Raw genomic sequence first — 23,749 nt, forward strand, 5'->3', positions numbered from 1 at the left:
AAAATACTTTCTGCAGTACCACTTTCATATCATTAATGCTAAAGTGCTGAATAACACTCAGCTTGAAAACAGTTCAAATGAACACATTTTGAACATGAGAAGTGATGCTGATGAAAGGATACATCACACCAAACAGGTTTGGAACCACCGCTGTAGATTACCAGAAATCCTGAGCTCTTCTACCTGCAAACCAGGTAGCAAGAATTAGCGAGGACACACACCTAATAGTGAAGTCTGTTATCGACTGTTAACTGGAATCTCCGTACTCGCCCACACACACCGCAAAGAGGAAGGAAACATAACTAACAGACATTATGCAAACACACACACAAAAGAGGTCCCCCTCGGTACTTAAATGGCTAGTTTCAGAGGAAGGAACAACATGGATTGCTAAAATGTCATGAAACATCATAACATGTGTGCTTCTTCCCTTATGCAGTAACACTATGTGCCAGGGATTTAAATTGTATACAGTCCCACAGCAGCTTCAATTCAGTATCTTAACTACAGTGAAATACCAACTTCCCTTCCTTAATGCATATCATTTTACATCCAGTCATTTGGTGAACACAGCATAAGATTTGGATCATATTTGGGTCACAGGATGTTCAGTTTAAAATAAATAACATGATATCCCTTCTCGTTTTTATATCCTTGGACATAAACAGACTTTTATTGAAATGCAAAAAATCCCCAGTGATATGGAGACAGGGCAGGAAACCTTATATGGACAGATGCACAGATAGGTGTTGAAACAGGACAATGAACAGTTAGGCTGCAGTAACTAGAGAATCAGGCAGTAGACATTAAATGATTACCTGCTTGTCTACACATTAACTGGACTAAACAACACGTTAGACATTTCCACACACTAAAGGTAGTTTCAGGTGCCTACCCCTCTTTGAAGTAAGTCAAACCAAGGCATCATTTCCCTGTTACAGAATCAGCACCATTTAAAAAAAAACAACAACAAAAAACAGATGTTTTCATACATTTAGCAGTGTGTGCATGGAAATGTGAACAGATATACCTGGTAGATTAATCATAATAAATCACATAAAAAAGTCAACTTATATACATTTTCTGTTTTAACACAAAAAAAGTTATTAACAACACAAAAACAAACATCTAAACATGAACAATATGTGTTGAACACACATAAAAATTGTGAAGCAAAGAGGTAAGGCACATGTTACAACAACACGTTAGTGCAAGTTAGCCGCAGGAAAATTTTAATTATAGTTCTCAGCTGCATTTAAGGACACATTTATTTTAAAAAAAAAATACAATTTTCAACCTCTAACTGAGTAATTAACTCCCTGTGTTAATTACTCAGTTATCTCGTAATACAGGTCATACAGTAAAACATTCAAAACTCATCCTGAACTACATTTCTCCAATTAAATGTAATTTAAAATTTGTTTCCGTTTCCAGAGAATGTGTTTGAGGTCTAATTTTATCAATTCTTCTGCATCCTCCGCCTACCGATGCCAAACAGTCCTCTACAGCTCAGTACCACACTCACTTTTTAAGGGATTCAATCAAATCTAAAAGACTTAAATCAAATTACCATATACACATCTATTCCTTTTCATTCAGAATATGTCACAGTACACAAGTTAAAGACGCTCTAACTTGTTTCACTGCAACCTTAAAGGCGCAGTGTGTAGAATTTAGTGGCATCTAGCGGAATGGACTTGCCAAGATTTTAATATAATGTTCATAAGTATGTTTTAATTAGTGCTTAATCACCTGAAAATGAGCCCTTTATATCTACATAGGGAGCGGGTCCCCTTCCACAGAGGCTGCCATGTTGCACTGCCATGTTTCTACAGTAGCCCAGAACGGACAAACTAAACACTGGCTCCAGAGAGGACCTTTCACATAACCCCAGTTTCATGGCCAGCGTAGGTTCTCCTACACACTTGGAAGGGGAGGGTGGGGGGGGGGGTCAGTCGGTTGTAATCTGCAACCCCGCCGCTAGATGCCACTTAATCCTACACACTGGTCCTTTAAGGTGCTACAACCCTAATCAGAAATTGAAGCATCGGAATCACAGAGAAAACAGTCGTGCAAATAAGCAAGAGGACGTGAGCAGTGTTCATATGACAAACTATTCTGCAGTGAATACAGTATTTTAACCACTAAGCTCAGTAACTGGTGAATATCATAATGAATGTAATGCTTGTGTTTGGTTGACAGATGTTAAAGATACAGTATGTAAATGTCATTATTGGTTAGTATTTATAATATGCATTACAGGAGAAGAAGCACATGTCCCTTTTAACAGTTTGAACAGTCATGGAAAAGATATAACAAATTCAACATTTTATCACCTTAAAAACAAAGCCACAGTAAGGAACCTTATAACAAAACAAGATCTGGAAAAACTGATTTATCACGACAATGAACTTCTGACAGGACTTCCTAAAAAGGCCATCAGACACTTAAATCTCCACACTGGTTACAAGTAAGCCACAGAATTGATTATATTACCCATTAATAAATCTCTACATGTAGTTGGCTTTGAATATATGACTGATATGCTTGAGCAATATAGCCAGACGAGACCTCTTAGATAACTAGTGAGTGGGCTGCTAGTGGTGCCCAAAGCAAAACCTAAACAAGGACAAGCAGCTTTTAGTCTTAATACATTGTGAATGTGCCTCTGTGTATGAAACGTGCTCTATAAATAAAACTGCATTGCTTTGCCTTTGAGTCCTTTTGAAGGTTTTGTTGTGGTGAAGCCTTGCATATTTGTTTAAAGACTTTTCAAGAGCCTCAGTTATTCAAATCTCCCTGCCGCTCAGGTTTTTTCCAGTGACCTCTCTGGTTATTTTAACTAACCTCCCCGTTACTCCTCTATCACTCCACTGTTAAGGTCTCATCTACAGCTCTCCTTCTGGAGAGGCTGCAATTTATATGTTCTGATGACCATAAATTCATTTAACTGATGGGTTTGATGGCAAAGATGCTGTAAACACTGCATCAGTATGCAGTAAAAGGTAAAGCTTTTCTCTTTATAATGGCACATAATTAATAAGTCACTCTCTGTCACTATGGCACAGGACAACTTAAAAGTAGTATTAAGAAATGGTAATTTTCTAACTAAGTGCAACATTTTCTTTCTTTCTCCAATTCTGGCATGCAGGGGTGGGGGCAGAAAACATTTTTCTAGTGTCAATTTATCCAAAAGAAGAAAAGTTAGTTGATGGAAAAAGAAATATTTTTTAACAATGTCACAGTAGAGAGAAATGCAACAGAAGAAACAACTTGTAATGAAATCATGTCGGGCAGTTTCCATTCATGCCAATAATATCTCATTTTCTAATCAATAATTACGTCAACACCCCATGGTGGAACTTAACTTGGTAATAACACTGATGTCTCACTTGTTCAGTGACAATGACGAAAAAAAAAAGACTATAAGTATATGTACATGCACTAAACACTTACTATTTGCTGGAAGCTTCTGCCACTTGAATGTAACACAATTTAATCAATCACATATTAATATGAATTATTGATGATTGAATTAATTAAGTGCTTTCTCATGTACTTGCACTGTGTGGCATGCAAACAGCAGCTTGGTCTCTGCCTTCAGTCCAATAAATGATCGTAGGCTGTGAGTGTTGAAACACAAATATCCACAATTTCAGTAATTGATAGATGGACAACTTCACTACTCTCCTGATCAAACTATCTCCTTTTTATCTGCCCTGATTTGGCAAATACGCATTAATGATCTATTTTATCTTACAACTGTAAGGACAATCAACTGGTGTAACTGTAGTTTCGGCTGCTCTACCTCACAAAAGCCACTTGTTGTGGAGTTTTAACATATTAAGGTTGAAATATGTAACTTGATGTCAAGGTGTGCTAGCAAGGGAAAGTTCCTGATTATCCTTTTTCTTGGCAATTTCTGGAACTGACAAGGAAATATCACAAATTGAATCGCTCGAAACCTGTAACCACAACTCCCTTGCAAGTTGCTGTTGAGGTTCAATTTTTTAGTTTTGGGTTTTAATGTCAGGTGATGGCAGTGATCATGGGATGGAGCCTCATTTTTGCCAATGTAACAGGCCGGTGATCAAACATTCAATTCGCCACAGTGCGTAGAGGTTGCAGATCAACCACGGTAGCCTTCAGCTTTTTCCCCTGGCGCTATCTCGACAACAACTTGGCGTTTCTCGTAGCTAGAGTGGGCTTCAAACGAGTTAGACTCCTCATCTTCATCCAAGTTGGCCCCCGGCATGTAATCATCCTTCTCTTTCTCTGCAACTGTGACATCACACACTTCTTCACGCTCATTCTCAGTCGACACCCCGATGGGCATCCGGAGGTCATATTCGTTGAAGGGAGTGCTAGCAGGTGGCAATTCATCCACATCTTTTTCTTGCAGTAGAGGTGTGGGTGAGGAAGGTTCCACTTGTGGCACAACCACTTGCTCTTGAACATTTCCCATAGTCCACTGCCTCACTGACCCCATGATTTTCTTCAAGAGACAAAGAGAAATTAGTTGTAGATTAGTGCTGAAATTTAAGAACCTGTTGTTTCAGTGGGCATAAATTCATGTAACACATTCAAATTAAATACTTTCTTTTTCAAATGAGGCTCATTAGAAAATGTGTTGTAGAATGAACAAACCATAGAGGGAGGTAAAGGAGTTGTGGATATGGTCTTTTTTCGGTACACCAGGAAGAGGATGAAAGCAAATGCAGTCAAGATCAATATGCCGAGCCCAATATACAGGGTTTTCCCTAAACAAAACAGATGTAACAATATAAAAGTAAATACATTTATAGAGCCACACAAACACACACAGTCCAACTAAAGAAACCTCTCACCATCTCATCAGTTTTACTTCACACATCACCAATTCTGACTTATAACCTCAGAGCCTTCTCTTTTTTTCACCAATATTTTTGCATCATACTGAGCTGAGTCTCATCTCGTGAACAATTTAGTCATGAGGCGATAGTGTTAATAATTAGCTCATTATGTACAGTATGTGGCCTTCCCTGTGTGATACAGCACCTCTGCTCTTTTCCTGAGGCTTAAGTTTTTAAGGTTCTTTCTTTATCCTTTATGCAACAGAAAAAGTGTGGGAACAACTAGTGAAACTATTCTGATTTCACCAGGTAAAGAAACATCCATAGGTAGTAGGGCTGGGTATCGGTACTCAATACCTTTAAGGTATTGACTGGTGTCAATAACGATGTGTTTGACTGAGTTGGTAGTCCAGCGTGCTGAGATGCCACGAAATTAAATATTTTAATAATTTGAACACTCTCAAAATGTATTTGTGTAAAAATCATTTGGATGGGGAGGAGTGGTGGCATTTTATGCAACTGAACGCTTTCATTCATATTGGTATCGAATGAAGTAGACCAAAAAAAGGTATTGAATGAAGGGTACTGGTATCGGTACTGGCAACATCATTTTTTAAACAATACCCAGCCTTAAGAGGTAGCAACATTACACTCTGTCCGAGGCCCCACTTTCAAAAAAGTAGTTAATTTTTATCGGACACCCTGAATCATATTAATACTCAGAGGAGCTTTGATTTACTGCTACAGATGTGTGTACATTAAATGTAAAGTTCACCTTAAATAACTGTTTCTTTGGTGTTAGGTGATTTGTTTTAACACCAGGTCATAGATTATGTTGTGGAATCAGATTCAAAGAGCGTGATCTTTCCTGACCGATAACATGACATGCCACCGTTGTATGACCAGCATGACCGTTGACTGTTTAATGATGGTCTTGACTGGAAAAACTAAAAACAAATAATGTAAAATTTTACCCAGATTTTTATTAACAGCTGCTTCAAATGGTCTGACGCAGTACTTCTGTGTCCCTTGAACATGCATTTTCTCCATCTCTCCCTTGATCTTCAGACAGTGTTTCTCCTGTGTAGCATCCACTGGAATCGTGTTCATGCATATGTTGTCCCAACAACTGTATCCATGTTCCTGTCAGTGTTAGAATGTAATAACTAGATGAGGAAACTGACACAAGTCTACAGCTCATTTTGACTGCAGTCAAACAAAAATCCTTACAAGGTGTAGATGTAAAACTGTGCAGTCTGACCTGTTTGTTGACCATCACTTGGTACTTAAATTCAGGCAGACCTTCAGAGTTGTCTGTGTCATGCCTTTTCTTCTTCTTCTTCATCAGAGGCTTTGGTGTTGAAATGGCACCCAAGTTCTGCTCATAAAGCAGCCAAGGATGAAAGAAGCGGAACACGACTTTGTCCACCGATTCAACAGTGACATTTACAGGTGGGAGGTCCAAAGAACCTGGAAACCAACATGAACATGGATTTATTGTTTGGACGACACAGCAAATTGCAGAAATTGCGGTCAAATGGCAGCCTAATAATTAACTCCAAATACAACTAGCTATCAGTGTCATTAATCTCACCTGATCTTTTACCAATGGCTATGTCTTGGATTCAGGGGATGGATTAGTGTGTGAAATCCTCAATTGTGTTTCATCCAACTAGAAAGATTAAATGTTGCTATTCAAGCTCGCTGAATACTGACATCACTACTCACATTTCTGATCTACTAGAGCGCCCTGGAAATAGCTGAAAGTGATTCCGTCATTAGGGACGGACTCAGACGTATTCTCTCCAATCACAGCAGATACAGTGAGAAAGTATTCGTCATTTGTATCGGAGAGAAACGACACATCGGCTTCTAGAGATGGTGAGTCCACCCACAGCGGAGAACTGGGGAAACAGAAAATACAAGAAAATCTTTGTCAAGAGAAGATAATGAATGATAATGATGATGAAGATAATTTCTTTCTAAAATTCATATGAGAATGTTTGCGTTACAATGTTTGTATGAGGTGTTGAACATAAAAATATATAAGATCAAGCTTTGATATAACAGTATATTTATTATACAATGTCTTCAGTAGCTTTAAAGACATCTATAAATAGTTTTAAGTCTGCTGTACATGCTGTGTATTAACAGTTAATAAATACTTACTGAACACTCTTTACACAATATTGTTATAGACCAATAATATATAGTGTTGTTAAATGTCTGTTATTCATTAGAAACAATTTAAAACTAACCAAAAAAGGTTTTACTTGAGATTAATCACTTAGAACATGTTAATTAGATACTATAAAATTGCAGTAAGCTCTTATAAGGATATCTTTAATTTTAATGTCCATATTTTTGAACAATTTAAACCCTAATGAATGTGTGTATTTATCCTTCTGTTTTAGAGGAGCAAAGTACTTCACTGATTTGTCCATCTTCTAAAACTTACTTTCTTTGAGTGTAATGTTGGCCATTAATTACCTATATAAAAAGGTCAGTGTGTATTTTCTGATGAGCTTAACTGTGTATTGTGTATTCAGAACCAAATTTATTCAGTCTTCTGTATAACTTAGAGTAGCATACAAGTCACATGAGGGTATTGGTGTTGGTTTGTACAATTCATACAGTTTAAAGCAGAGATCATCTTGAAAAAATCTAGTTTTAAAACAGGCAAACAGATATTTGGTTGGTAATATATGAAAAGAAAAACACCAACCGACTTGCATCGAAACTCCCCCCCTTTGAGCCGATAACCACTTTGAATTTAAGCTCTGGAGAAAGTTGTTCGTAACTCCACTTCAATATGTTCCTCATATTTTGGCACTGCAGTGTCACGTTGGTCGGAGGCAGCACTGTGGAAACAGAGACACAGATGTCAGACTGCAGATATTTTAAGGCATTAAAAATTTGAAAATTTAAGTCTTCAATCACCAAAGCAAAACTACGAAATGACAAATTTTTTATGTCGTTAATGCAGGACTCTTTTATCCATACTGAAATTAGTCAAAGCCAGAATATGACATTAATGAGGTCTTTCATTGAGGAGAAATGTCCCCTGTCTACTGAAGGGCTTTCATGAACATTTAGGTCATTTACAGGCTCTCAGCTAAACTCACACTGCCAGTCAAGGAAGCATTTTTAGTGATGTATACTTCCCACCAGAGGAGGGCACTGCATGAAAACTGGTACACAATACTCTTCTGGTGAAGTCGGCCTACATGTTTTTCCTACTGCAAACACATAACTACACATAATTCTCAGACTGTTGGTTCAAGAGTTCAGTGCCAAGAAAAGTTTTAGCTACTAAGTGCAGGAAAATGCACCAATTTCTGTAAAATCTGTGTTAGAAAAATAAAGAGCAGAACAGCAGCTTCACTCCCTGAGCTGGATTCTCTAGTCTTATCTACTTTATTTAATCTTTTCTGGCATTGACTTGAAGATGAAAACATTTTTAAAAACACAGTCCTTAACAGCCTTCTTCATGATTTTAACAACAGATCTGATCAGCACTGAGGATGCTAGTTATTCATCAGTGCATGTTTGCACAAGCCTTAGATTTTATCTCTGTTACGGGAAGCAGTCACGTGTCATAGCATCGCACAGTTATTGTGTCCACACGACAAACACCCACCATATATTCCTCCACTTGCTTGGAGTTTCTTGTTTTTTTTAACACAGCAAATATCAAATAATGCATCCACACTCCCATTAAACCAAATATTATTTCATATAATAAGGTTTTCATTATTATTTTGCTGTGGTCTATTCAAGCAATACTAGCATTGCCAATCACATTGAACAAATATATCATGCAGACAAGCATGTTTTCAGCAGGCTGGTATAAAGCATGAAGGCACTATCCGACAGGCTCTCTGCAGATGTCTCTGTCTTTATAAATGGAGCCAAAGTAGTAAGTTTACAAGACTGCACCAGTTCAAACTGGATGTACATGACATTTAACCTTTAAGTGTTTTCAGGAAAAGCAAAAGAGAGAGAAGGAGAAGAAAGACACACAAAACTTAAGCAAAAAAACAATGAAGCTGTTTGGATGAGTAAATGAACACTAGAGATGCAACGATTAGTTGATTAGTTGCCAACTATTTAAGTCATTGCCAACAATTTTGACAATCGATACATTTTTTTGAGTCCTTTTTTTTTTTAATAGAAAAAAGTCCAAATTCTCTGATTCCAGCTTCTCAAATGTGAATATTTTCTGATTTTTTTATCTCACCTTCAAGGACATTTGTGAGTCACCTCCATTAACATACAGCAAACAACACACACACACACACACACACACACACACAAAAAAACACCAAGTGTACATTTCAGTTTCATTTCCTCTGTGAATGAACAAACATGATAACATACGCCCACATATGCAGAGAGGATCGAAAACATAGGTGGGTGTGAGAAGAGTGAAAGAGAAATCACAAAGGGCAGTATATCGACTGTACAAGAAGTGATAACCGCAACAGTAAAGTTGGTTGCTGAGGGCTGTCACCACAAACAGCTCTACACTCATACACATACACACTTAACCACAACATTTCATTCCAAAACTTTAAACTTCCTACTAAAGCTGAAAGTGCAAAAGATCTTGTGAACTGACTACAGAAAATATATCACTGACTTTTCTTACAGCATTTTTTTTTTAAAAACAGATTTTACACATTTGTGAAAGAAAACTGACTAATCTTTTTAGAGCAAGGGATGTTTGCACTACTAAGCAGATTGCAAAAGAATTGTGAAATCAGAGTGATGCATTACATTATATTGAAGTCCCCCCTCCACGCAATAACGTTTATCATCCTTTTCCTGGATGTTTGAGCGTCACTGTCCAGGATGATGAATGTGCAAAGTTTGTTTTACACATTCACCTGCTGAAAGTTGAAACGTTCTCCGTGCTCATTGAAAATCTGAGGCATACGAGCATTATTTGTGACCTCAAAACTAGTTTGGAAAGCCCATATCAGGCAAACATTATTGTTCCAAGTAGAGTAATTTTATATATGTCTTAATACATGCTGGAGAGGATCTTTAATCAAAACGATATTTATTTAAATTGACAGTTTTTCCACCAGGCGTTTCAAATCTCCTTTTTTTAAGTTTTATCTTCCTCATTTAAAATGTGCCATTTATCATTTCTCTCTGGGGACAAGGTCAAACCATAAGCTGAGGAAAAAGTGGATATTACTTATTCAACACTCAGCATGTTTATCAGATTATATGAGTGAAGGAGATTCAAAGTGTCACAGCAGCAGAAAAGCGGAGAGATTTGTGCCTACAAAGCAAAGTCTTCTTTCGGAAACAGGAAGAGAAAGCAGATGCAATCTGACTTAAAATGAAGTCCCTGTAGATGTGCAGAACATGTCACAGAACATTTAGCTAGTGAACACCCACAGTATGGGCCAGGAAAAACATACAGTACTGTGCAAAGGTTTTAGGCACTAAAAGTGAAGTGAAGATGCTTTCAAAAATAATACGATGGATAGGTTTTATCTATCAATTAACTTCATACAAACGGAAAAAACCTAATTAAAATCAATATTTGCCTTTAAAATAGCAGCAGTTCTCCTCGGTGCACATGCACACAGTTTTTCAGGGTACTTCTGTTACGTGTCTCAGTTGCTTCTGTCACTTCATAGGTCCCAGACTGACCCCAGGATGTTGAGGTGGGGACCACATCTGTTGCAGGACTCCTTGTTCTTCGTGTTGCTGAAGATACTTTGTTATGACTCTGGTTGTATGTTTGGGGTTGTTGTCATGCTGCACATTAAAGTTGGGACCAATCAGACGCCCCTCCCTGATGGTACTGCATTCTGGATAAGAATCTAAACATCTAAAAAGTACCTAAAACTTTTGCACAGTACTGTATGTTTTTGACTGAAAGAGAGCTCAGTCAGAATGAAAATTCAGGTCAACCACATCCACTGAGTTAGAAGACACAAGCGGCACAAAGTACAAAATATACAGTCCAGATGTTAAGTATTTGGACAGTTTTACTTTTTTTGTTGTGTTCCTCGTGGGAGAACGTCACCAGGGAAGATACAATTCCTCTGGTGATGTCTATGGGTTCAAGACTTCAGGCAGTCATTGACTGTAAATGATTTTCCACATAATATTAAATACGATGATTTTGTTTGATTTCATGCGTATCTGTCCAGTTACGTTTGAACCCCTAAACTTCAGGGAATGTGTGTTAAAAGGTCAAAATCTCCCACACAGTTCCTTCTGTAGTGAAGTAAACTACTCAAATAAAAGCTGAGTTGGCATTTTAATGTAGTATCCATTTTTTTTTTCAAAGAGCCTGATGAACAAAAAGTGTGTAACTGTCTAAATATTTACTATGTGAAATGTATAAAGCCATCACATCAGAAAAATCAAAGACAAAGAAAACACTACAAACATACATCAAATACTTCACCACACAGAACAGAAAGCTGCAAAGCCTACATGAATTTCCTGTCACCACAAATGTACATCAAAAGTTTTGACAAACAGAAAGCTTGCTGGCGAAAAAACGGGTCCATGTGAACAAATCTTTATGTGAAAATGAAAGGGTCAAACAGCTGCTGGTAAACTGATAGCCGCTCAGTATGTTATTAGTGCTGCGGTGAACTACAGGTGTGTGACATAGACATTTAAACAATCTCAAAGGCGAGCTGTATTGTCTTGCTCGGAAAGTCCCGGCCATGATGACAGAAGTTGTGGTATTGTTTATGGTAAATCGACACATTTGTGTCCACATCCTTAGGGGAATACTAAACAATTCGAACTTTCAACCATCTCACTACTTTGATTTCAACTGAACAACACGATTCAAATGGTCACGGCAATAGAGGGCTGATCCTATCAATTAATTTTATATGACAAACTGACAATGCCCTTTACTGTGTAAACACATCTAGACTGTGAGAAAACCACAGTGGAAAGTTCAAACCCATACAGCTCATCGGCTAAGATATGCTCGCAAGACCCCACTGTAGCCAACAGGATACAGTGTAGATATCACCACAGTACACAGTATTGTGTCTCTGACAGACAGGATGTTGGTGAAGTATTTTCTTAAACTAATCTTTGGATTTGGCGTGCAGTTTCCAGTCCCTCGCCATGTAGCTACACCAGTTAGCTACTGTAGCATCTTGTGTCCAGATATATCAAAACAGTGTCACTGTCAGAGAGATAGGACAGACGGACAGAAGTTCACACGCGAACAAAAGAAAATGCCTGAAAGTTTTTCACGGCGGCTACTTTAGAAGGGTTATCCGTTTCAAACATTTTCCCTCATGGGTGGGGACATTTTGACCATTTCTAGCATAAACAGGAAAATACACTACAGTGTGCAAGGCACAGAGAACAGGCTTGTACTGACCTACTGTATCCCAGTTATGGCTCATTAAATCCTTGTCCGACTGGTTTTTTCATGTTAAATCAATTATGTTTCGGAGGTTTGTCATACTATATGCAATAGGACGGCACTGCTGCACTAAGACATTTGTACAACTCCTTATATAAGCAGTTCATTGGTAGAAAAATACCTTTTTATTGTTGAATTGAAAACTGTATGTGCCAACAGATCCATATTCAAAGAAGTTAGTGTTCACATCCTTTTTTCATTTTACTGGAACTAGGGCGGAGCGATATATGTTGAAATAATTAAATATTTTTGTTTCTGCACAATGTGTAGAATGCCTAATCGTGAAAATCAAGTTATTACAATATGCACAAAAAGTTCATTTTTGGTCAAAAGTAACTTAGATCATAGCTGCTACATTAGCTATGTTGAGTCACGACAGTCATGTTAGCTTTTACATGATTAGTTACACTACGTGTGCACCTGCTGCAGTTTACGGTGCTGTCATGACTCCACATGGCTCGCTGGCAGTTTAATCTATGAGAAGGACAGACTGAAAATGACTCTGCACACTATGCGGTGTGTTTAGTTGACGAGGTATGATCTTCAGTGAAGAGAGTTGAAGCGCTAGGAGTCAACTGAACGGTTTCTAGATTCTACTTTGTCCAGTCTGTCTCTACCTTTCAAATGGCTAACGCTAGCTAGCAGCAGTATGTAAATATCAGCGGCAGCAGATCCAGGAATTTTCTTATCTGTCTGTGCTGAAGCTGATTATTAAACTGAATGGCCGTGCTCTAGTTGAAGCATCTGGTGCTGAAAGTCAATAGCTGTGTAGGATAACCTGTATAATATGCGTAATGATGACAGCCTTGCAGGTGATGCAGGTGATTAATCTTGCACATTTGTTCAAAAAATTTTCTTAACAGTGTTGGCTTTTTAGTCAACAGGTTGTCAGTGTTATTACTAATAGCCTAATAAGATTCAAGATTCATTTGTTATTATCATTTTACAACACAAGGTTATATAACAATATGTTGTTTGTAGTCCCTTTATGCTACTCACAAAAACAGAAATTATATGAGTGAATTAATGGATTAGTCTCACAGCCTGAGGACAGAAGCTGCTCTGTAGTCTGGTGGTACGACAGCGGATACCTCTGTATCCTTTGCAGAACGGACTAATGAGACTGAAAATGATTATTTCCATTATTGAATTACACAAGACAAAGAAGAGCATCAATAACCAAAGCCAGAACCACGTAAATGACCGCATATCAGACCACATACCCGGCCAATAACAGACATTTGTTTTTTAATTTAATTCACTTTTCCTTTACGTCTTTTTTTTTTTGTTTGTTTGTTTGTTTTTATTTCTTTGTTTTACTTCTTCCTTCCCCGCTCCCTCTCATTCCAATTATACATATATATCATCAATATGTATCATGAGGCTAATTATTGTTGTTTAGAAACTAAATATCTTTATCATTATTGTTATTATTATTATTGTTATTGCTATCACTACTGTCATTTATGCCAGATACTGTCAATTACACTATTATTATTATTGTTGTTGCTGTTGATGTTATTATTATTATCATAATCATTTTTATGATCATTATTATTATTATTATTATTATTATTATTATTATCATTATTATTATTATTATTATTATCACTGCTGTTGTTCTGGTCCTTGAGTGTGGTGGCGGTGGAGGTAGAGTCAGTCGTAAGTCCGGGTAATGTCATATTTGCAGGGCGGTGACGGGTGGAGCCGCGGGGGGCGGGGGGGCGCACGCCTCTCCCGACTCCTTGCCCTCCGGTGGTATGGCCGCGGTCCTTGACGAGAGCGGCGGGAGGTAGCTGGCTGTGGTGCCTCCACCCCTACCCCTCTTATAGTAAAAAAAAAAAAAAAATCTATGTACACCTTCCACTGGACAAACTCTCTCCCAAAGGGTCTGAGAGTGGTCCAGCTGGACTAGGTTTGGACCATCTCTAAAACAGAGAAGCAAACAAAGAAACAAACAACAAAAGACAGAGAAGGGGAGAAGGGGAAAGAAGCAAAACAAACAAATACTATAGGAGGAATACCCCTTAGCTGGTCTCAGCTGGTCTGGAACCTGGGCTGTGGCTGTGTTGCTGGTGGGGGGGGGGGGGGGGGGGGGGGGGGGGGGGGGGTCCTCCCCTCCTTGGGCTCTGTGTGTTTGGCTCCACCCCCCATAGCCATATTAATTTAATTTAATTTAATTTAATTTAATTTAACTTAACCGGTTGTTCTCACGTGACGCAACTTCCCCCGGAAGCCGCACCATCTTGAGTCACTTGTATCGTCACGTGATCCACGTCGGCTATCTTGTGACACATACACACACACACACTTAATACTATTTGTAGCTTTAAAGAGAAGTTTCCTGTCATTATTGTGCATCTTTCATTGTGATAAGTGACTGATTGAGAGAGTCAGTGCTCGGACTTTCACCTTCACCATTCACTTAGAGGTGCTGATACATCAGGTATTAGCTCCTCTTAAGTGAATAATTTGTTTATGAGACTACCTTTACAGTTCGGTTATTGGTCCCGGTCTCTGGGTGGTGCCCCGCATTATTAACTAAGTTAATAATTATCACTGACAATTATCTCCTCATTACTGGAAAGCTGGAACGTTTTGAGTAGTTTTGCTTGAAAATTGACTTTACTGCAGCTGCACAGTCATCGTACCCCCACGCAGGGGTTTTCACTTGTGCTGCCTGATTAGACCTTTTTTCAGGACTCTGTGGGCGTCTTAAATGTCAATATTTTTAGGTTTCTTCAGTTCTCTATGATAGTAAACTGAATTGTTAGTGATTGATTGTTAGTCAGAACAAAAAGGAAAACATTTTAGATCTTAGGCTTTGGGAAACATTTTCAAGACCAAATGACTAAGCAATGAATCAAGAAAATAACCAACTAATTAATCGAAAATGAAAATAATCATTAGTTGCAGCCTTAAATAGTTAACAATCGACTAATTGATTAAGCGGCCGATGGTTTCAGCTTTAATAAATAATTAATACATCCAAAATAATAAAACCAAAATTGGTTACGGCATCTATATCAACATTTAGTTTGTACAATTCACTTTCATAGTCCAAGGTACTGTATTGCATTATATTTTTTTTTGTCAACACTCTAATTTCTTTCCCTATTTTGTTTTTTGTTTATTTAATTCAGGGAGTAGTTTACTTGTTTTTTCACTTCTCTGTGCTGCTGTTACATGTGAATTTCCCCTCGGGGATCTAAAGCTTATATAGTCAGCATCGCAATGCACCCTTAATGCAGTCTGGGTGCATTTCAAGCATACAGTCTATCCCTGAAATGTTCAGGAACATTTGCATGCAAGTGTGAATGGGAGCAGGGATCAAAAGTCAGGCAAATCTGTCCTGCCAATTTCCCACCTTTCAGACCTTGCAACATTTCAGTAAAAATGCTGGTACGGTGTTGTGAATGAAAGCAGTAATATTGCAGGGACAAGCACGTGAAGGGTTATGTCCGTCTGATGAAAAATGCTTTCATGTGGAGCGAGCGAACCACCCAAGTCGCAGGCTTATTTGATGACGTATTTGAATCCGCGACTTGTTTATGGTTGCCTTGCCAATTCTTTTGCGTGTGATTTGATGACTAACAAACAATGCAAGTTCTTTGGTTTGTAAACAAGCTGGAAACTGGACAGATTCAGAAATAAGTTCTTCATGTACATCCGGCATTGCCCCATCTTCTTCTTATTCTGTTGAGTTTTATGGCGGTTAGGATCTATATGCGTTGCATTGCCCCATCTATCCCGGCACTGCCATGCCATGTGTGAAAAGGCGCATGTTGGAAATGTTCCTGAATGCAGCTGCATGTGTGAATAATGAAAATCATTAGTGGTGCCTGAGGTCCCAGTAACTTAAGTCAAGTCAATTCTTTTTATAGCACCAAATCACACCAGATGTTTTCTCAAGGTACTTTTCACATAGAACTGTAGACTGTAGTCTTTAATTTACAGAGACCCAACATTCCCCATGAGCAACCACTTGGTGACAGTGGAAAGGAAAAACTCCCCTTTAACGGGAAGAAACCTTCTGCAGAACTAGGCTGTAGGTGGGTGGCTATCTGTCTCTGCCAGTTGGGTTGAGAGAGAAAGAGGGAGAGGGGAGAGAGAGACACAGAGAAGCACAGTGACAACAACAATAATAATGATAGGAAACATGACTGATAATAATAGTGGCAGCAGTGGTAGCAGTTACCAGGAACTACATGTGAGAAAGGCTTAACATTTAGAGCAGTCTGCTTCTAACCACATCACTAGAAGTGCATTTAAGTGAGACGTGTTTTGTAGAAATTCCCACAGCCTGCAGAGGATCGATGTCAACTTAGAGCCTCATTAAATTATAGTTGGTTGTTGTTGCCAAAATGACTAAGTGTTTTTCCATCCATGCATTAATACAATACCATGGCTATAAGTACAGGCCCGCATGCACCATCACATCAGATATTCCCACATTGCAGGTATTTCTGCATTCTGCAGGGGTTGACATTTAACCTTGTTGATGCATACTGGGTCTGCTTACGTCTTTTCAAAAAGAAACATTACACCACACCACTTGGGTAATATTGAAAACTACAAAGAGGAAATATAGAAAACCAAAAAAGGAACAGGCAGATAATTTTCTCATGCAGAATCTTCATCAGTAGGTTTAGTCATGTGTCTATCTCACATTTTTTATATGCATAACTATACACATAATTACGACGTTTGACAGCTAATTTATAATTATGTGGCGTGTGTAAAGAGTATTATGGGGTCATATATTCACACAAAGGAGAAATCAATAAAGAAATATTCCAGCTAAGCTAAAATGTCCTCTTAACATCTGCTTTCCTATTATATTAAACAGTTTATTTACGATAGTCGACACTGACACAGACACCACACATACAACAGACACTGTTGTGTATGTAACGTTAGCCGGAAAACAGCGTCCCAATGTTGATGTTGCTGCTAGAATTGTCCCCACATAAGCACACAAAACATTTTTTTAATAAACATCAGAATACCTTGTTTGCAGAGAATAAACATTGTGTGTCGGTAAATAACCCGAAAAACACCCACACTCCCCTGACAGAAACCAGAGCTAACGTTAACCAACCGTTAGCATGGAGACCAGACAACTGCCGATAACTGTTAGCTTGGATTTGTGTTTTCCAAGAGGCCAGCGGATCTCATTTCACCGCTTCGTACAAAACAACTTAACTAAATTAAAAGAAGACAACAGACATTCAGACTGAACTGCCATTTCGTATATTTTCTGACATTTTATTTATTCACTCGGCGACTTTAAGCGGCATGGAGCCACGCTAACGTTACAATTTTAGCGAGGATTAAAATGACCGTTTATAGTAAAACGTCGGTTGATTACTTACCTTGGGCCGCTATGACTTGAAACATTAGGAGGAGAAGAAAGTAACCCACAGCCATCTTTTCTCTTGCAATCAAGCGCTTGCTGTTTTCTCAGACTGTGTGGGAGAGGCGGACCCTGACTTTCTTCTACCTGACTGGGAAGCAGTAACGACACAAAAACAGGATACAGCCTCCAAAGGACCAGCTCACGTATTAGTCGCATGAGTCAGCCCCATGCGCTGGACTGCAATGCGGATGTGACTCTTGTGCTGTACTCACTTTCAAAAATACTTCCAACAGCCCACTATGACAAAGAAAGCTATAAATGTGCTCTACACACGCACAGTAACAGTAGTCAGCACAGTTGTCTATGATTTGGGAGACTCCAATTCAAGACCCCATGTGGGGTCCCCACATGGGGTCCTTTGTAAGGAATTTTATTCATGAACACTGATTGTAACACTTTAATTTTCTAAAATTAAAAATGTCATAAAAACAAAAACAGGATTTTTAAGCCTCTTTCCACTTTTATTCGAATACAAATACAGATACAAATAATTTCGCTGCCTCAACAAATACAGATACAAATACAAATACTGGGCACATCCCTATATGATACATCCTTCTCAGGGCCGGCTCTAGCCATTTTGGTGCCCTGGGACAGATAAGGATTTGGTGCCCCCATATTCCATATTCCACCCTAATTACCCCACCAGTACTGCCTCATCACCACCCACTCATTCTGCTGTAAAAATATGGACAACAAACATCAGACACCACAATGGTATGGTATTTCTCAAACAAACAAATCACATATCAAAGAATGAATAAATTGTTAAATATTACCAACTACCTGTTAGTAACATATAAGACACTGATACTTATTGATAGATTACACTCAATAGATGACTCCTTCCACGATGTCATGTGCCTAAAATGTTCTGGATTCTTCTCATGGCTTTTGAGTATTTCACTGCAATTTTCCCAGTCATTGTGTCCATTACTGCTTATCTTGATTTTCTCTCCATTAACTAATTTTCTGTAAAGTGGTGGTGATGGAGACTTCTCCCATCCTCTCCTTTTGGAAATGTAGAGTCTTATTTGACCTGATATGACCTCTGCAGTTGACCAGAGCTGTTCAATTACATGAGGGAAAAAAGGTCAAGAATCCAGGTTTAAATTATTTTTTGATGGGAATAAGTTATTCTAGTCTAATATTGATTATTATTTAAGTTAGCAATGTTCCCTTTCTTAATATAGAAATTATATTTATGATTCAATACATTTTATAGTGCTAGTGTTAACATGATGATGCAAGTATGTAAGAAAGCATTTAATCATAGATAATAAAAATTAAAAAAAAAGAATGAATGAATGACAATAAAAGAAATGAAATCTGTGTGTGTAAGCTGCACTTCCCGTGGCTTTCTGTCATGTGAAGAGTTAGTAAATGGTTAAAGGTTTGGCCAAAGTACTGGCATAATAAAAATAGATTCCCCAGCATCCATTTGTGGACAAATAGACAAAACACTCCAGATGTACAGGATGACTTATGTATGTTCATAACTGATTGTGACTATTTGATAGAATTATGCTGCAGGCTGTGTTTCACTGCAGGTAGCTGCAGTGTTTGATATGATGTTAGATGTTGCTTCACCTGCAGCTGTATTCAAACATACAGAACATCCATACTGTTACACCACTGCACTAAGTCCTTTGTGTCAGTCTACTGCATATAAAGTAGCACTGTACAAATAAACTTTATTTAATTTGACCTACATTTAATTAGTAACAAGGTGTAACTGTAACATTCAATAATAATACTATTACTACTAACAATAATGACAACATAGTAGTGTATGTCATCATGTATGTATCAATTAAACAGACCACAAATAACTGGCTGACCTGACCTGCTTCAGAGAGTGGTGTAGATGTGAGATCAGATGTAACTTCTCCAGCAGCTGGAGGCTTCTGCAGATATTTCCTGAGAGCATCTGGACAGTTATAGAGTAGATATAAGCCTGTTACAAGCAAACACATGTAGCTGCAGAATAGACAAATAACTGCTGCAGCCTGTTGCACAAGCTGTGTGTAAATTCAAACTTAGTTATAACGTAAATTATTAGTAAGTTGTGATTTATGCATTACTAAATGTAAATCGTAACATGTCACATAACTCACTGATGGTAAAACAGCAGTTTTTCTGCCACACATCATCATTTTCTCATTAATTGCTGCCATTTTGTAACACAGTACTCCAGTATATATCTTCTTCAGTGCGCACAGTCCAGGTGCAGAGCAGATGGAAAATTGTGAGGAACAGAGGTGCAAAATGTATTTCTATTTTTCTTTGTGTATTTGTTCATATTTTATCCCAAGGCAGAAAATGAGGAGGGGCACCAGTTAGGGGCGCTAACTGGCAAATTTTTATTTATCTATTTTTTATTCATGTAATTTATTTTTTCCTTTGAAGGCAACGAGTGCCCACCAGACAAGGTGGCGCCCTAGCCGACCGCCAATATGGCCTATGCCTTGAGCTGGCCCTGATTCTTTCTATGATACAATCATGGTTTTTACAAAGCAAATACCACCACTTTTTCCCTGCCAGGAAAGCAGTAAAGCGTTACTCCGGACGACAGTGAATAAACACAATAAGATTATATGAATCTAGAGTGAGAGGAAGAATATGGTAAATAAGACTTTCACATTAGATAGCTTTAGATAGAACAAAATGTGCAGGCTACTGTATGACAAACAATGGCCCATTAAGCCTATCTGTGCATCTCAGCCAGCACTTTATTAGGAAGTGGCAGACTCAGGCTCCCTGGAGTGCAGGGGTGACAAAATATATTGGGCACGTGATACATTTAATGGGCCCCCATCTGCAGAGAACAATGATGCATGTTTAGTAAAAAGGCTACATCCCCAATTAAGATTAATATTTTTACAGTGACTCAGAATATAAGGAAAATACTTCTGTATTAAAAAGGATTCACTTTTTAAACATTTATTTTGCAAATATCTCTGTAATAAAATACAGGGAATGGGTAATGTTTTAAATGCTTATTTCTCAAACGCATCTGTAGTAAAAAACATGGAACTGTGAAACTGGTTTTGTCAGGAATGTGAGATTAATGACCTCATTATGGTCATTTGGGATGTCCCCCCCTGTCAATGGACAACAGCAGAAGATCCACCTTCCTTCTCCACATCTGCAATACTAATCTCCCTCTACAAGTGCAAGTTAATCCAAACTAAAGGGTTGTAAACACATTTACATAATATTTAGTATAGAGATGGCTAAGTACGTATCTAGCTAGCTACTGTCCACCTAGGGTATTGTTTAGCATGTTATCCAGCTTTGGACAGGCCTACATATAAAACCAACTTTGAAAATACAGTGTACATACATTAGTAATGCATCCTTAATAATATTTAACCCATACACTTGTTTTAATTGCAAAAAAAAAGCCTTGCAATATGACCTATACCTTGCATATTGTAGTAGGGTCAAGGTTACAGCTTAGACTGCACTAAGCCAAACAATCTAAGGGTGGTGTGACTGAGCCAACTAGTGAGTAGTACTGTACCAAAATCAATTTAATGGAATAATGTCAGCTACAACAACCACAAAATGCTTTTAAGGGTGCTTTATCTTCCTAACGATCAGCCTACATTCATTTCTACCTTAATGGCCAGTTCACACCATCGTAAGGGCATCTTATAGGGCAAAGAATCTCGTGTTTTTTCTCCCATACAGTGCACCCTATAGGGCAATTAACTATGTTTTTTTGTTCACTTAATCCCTTTTTTCTCATTGAATGGGCACCAAATTCTGCACTTCAGTGTCTTAGACTTAGGGGAACCTGTAAGGGACCAAGCAGTAAGGCTCAGGAACATCTGGGTTTTCAGGGTTACGACAGTGGTTCACTTCTTACTGGGGTACATCACCATGGTAACTTATGCTGAACAGCTAACCTGCTCCGGAGCAGGTTAACTTCAGAGGATCAGATCACAACCTGTTAACACCATGACCACTGACCAATCAGATCACTGGAAAGAAAGAGTCATCATTCCTACAGGATCCCAACATGGACAAAAGTCCTGAGTTACAATAAAGTGACAATTAAAAAAAGAGCAATATATATTTTCATAGGTCAGTGGAAACATTTAATTGTTCAAGGATTTCTATTTCCACTCTGGCTTTAAAACAGAGCTTCTAACAAACGGAGAGATCTTTTACGACACTAAACAAATAATGGTGATTTTAGCTGCATTTTAATTGTGCAAAGTTTATTTTATCTCTGAAGTGACAGCTGATAGTGTGGATGATTTTACACTCTGATTCTATCACTGCAGCTCAGAATAACATGAGACAACTGTGTGATGATAACTGGAAATAAAAACTGAATATTGTCTTGTGTTAGAAAAATAACCCACACACTGTTAACTGGCTCCCATGATTATAAATGCAACATTTCAGTCAGGTAGACCTCATCAGTCATTAACTACTTTTCCACTCTTTGCTTCAGCTGCAGAAACAGTCTGGCATTACTTTTAAGTTTTTTATATAACTTGTTCAGAATAGTTTCTTCATCATCCAACTAAAGATCAAAAAATACTCACACTATACTTAAGTCATATAATAATAATAATAATAATAATAATAATAATAATAATAATAATAATAATTAATAAAATGTATTTTAAGCCTTTTATTTTAATAAGTGGAAATTGTTTCTAGTGTTTCTACATCTTCTTATTCTGTTGTATGATTATAGGCTCATTTACATTTCACTTTGTTGAATATGACTCTTTGCTGTCCCTGAAACAATAGTTTTCTGCAGGTACTTCGTATCATTGTTTCATCTGATATCATATGAAGTACTTCATTCATGGTTCTGATGATGTTGCTCATAATTAATAACCCTACCTCTTTCCCATAAACGTACTCATAGCTGGATAGTGAAACGTAGAGTTGACTCACCTAGCTTCCTAGCACTGGTTATCTGAACGGTCAATATTAGACAGTGAAACCAGATAATGAAAAGATATCCTGGGTATGTTGAACTTGCTTCGTAGTACAGGCTGCAGGTGTGTAAAGCAAAAAATAGTAATTTATTTACAACTTACTTTCAACTTAACAAATTATTTTTTCAAAATACAAAAAGTAATCAAAAGTAATTTCAAAATATAAGGCCCTTTAACTCAAATTGAGATCATCTAAACAAACAGTGACCTAAACTGAACTCAACATAACTGACCTGCCAAATGACACAAAGGGAGGGTTTATAGACAAAGCAAACCTACACAGACATACAAGTTGGGCAGGAATAAACTCTGTATCACAAATTAACCTTAATATCAACAAAGATTTAAATCAAGAAACTATTTACAACCAAACTAACTGTCCAACCAAGAAAACACAAAACTTCAAAAATACTTTAAGTGTATTGTGAATTATGTGTAAACTGTATAACCAAAAGACAGACTCCCCTCTGGCACACCCAGGTGGCCTCTTCCACTTCCTGCATGCCACAGTATAAGAGGCCATCTTTACTGCCGCTGTTTGTTTTAGGGATGACTCACCCAATCCATGAAAAAACAAAGGTCGAGCATATTTAGTGTAAGCAAGAAATCTGTTAACCAAAATGCGTGCACTAAAATTAGCAAACAAACTGTCAATAATAAAGTGTTTACTTTAGTGTATGAAAACAAAAGACTATGTGTATGCCTTTTATTGTATTGTATTTAATATTATTGTTGATATTTGCATATTATTGTATAATTATTAATCATCTGTCAATGCTTATAATTTTCTGTACTGCTTTTGCAATATGGGTTTCTGATCTGTCATGCCAATAAAGCTTATTTGAATTTACTGTCATTACTTGAAATGTTTGTATGTTAAAAAGAAAACTACTTACACTTGGTGCTGACATGTGATGTGGCCACTACAGAACCCCAAATGGCACTTTTTCCACATTTTTTTTTCTTCTTCTTCTTTTTCACTAGGAGGGCACCCATACAGAACCTCCAGCTCACTTCATTACAACAGCAACTCATAGGGCACTGCATTACATCTTGTCACGGTACTTTACAGGGAACTATCACACTTTCTTCCACTGAAAGG

The 23,749-nt window shown here is 37.8% G+C and overlaps 1 protein-coding gene across 1 annotated transcript; it reads right to left on the reverse strand.

The window, feature by feature from the left end:
• Nucleotides 1-640: 640 nt before the first annotated feature.
• ifngr1l (interferon gamma receptor 1-like) lies at nt 641-17,885 on the reverse strand. The gene is made up of 7 exons (XM_044372606.1): nt 17,637-17,885; nt 7,558-7,693; nt 6,561-6,736; nt 6,094-6,302; nt 5,807-5,975; nt 4,648-4,760; nt 641-4,495 (listed from the first exon to the last, which is right to left on the reverse strand). Exons 1-7 carry the CDS (start codon nt 17,689-17,691, stop codon nt 4,130-4,132), a joined length of 1,224 nt encoding a protein of 407 aa, XP_044228541.1. The 5' UTR covers nt 17,692-17,885; the 3' UTR covers nt 641-4,129.
• Nucleotides 17,886-23,749: the final 5,864 nt, after the last annotated feature.

The sequence above is a fragment of the Thunnus albacares genome, chromosome 14, assembly GCF_914725855.1.
Source record: "Thunnus albacares chromosome 14, fThuAlb1.1, whole genome shotgun sequence".
NCBI classification, from domain to species: Eukaryota; Metazoa; Chordata; class Actinopteri; order Scombriformes; family Scombridae; genus Thunnus; species Thunnus albacares.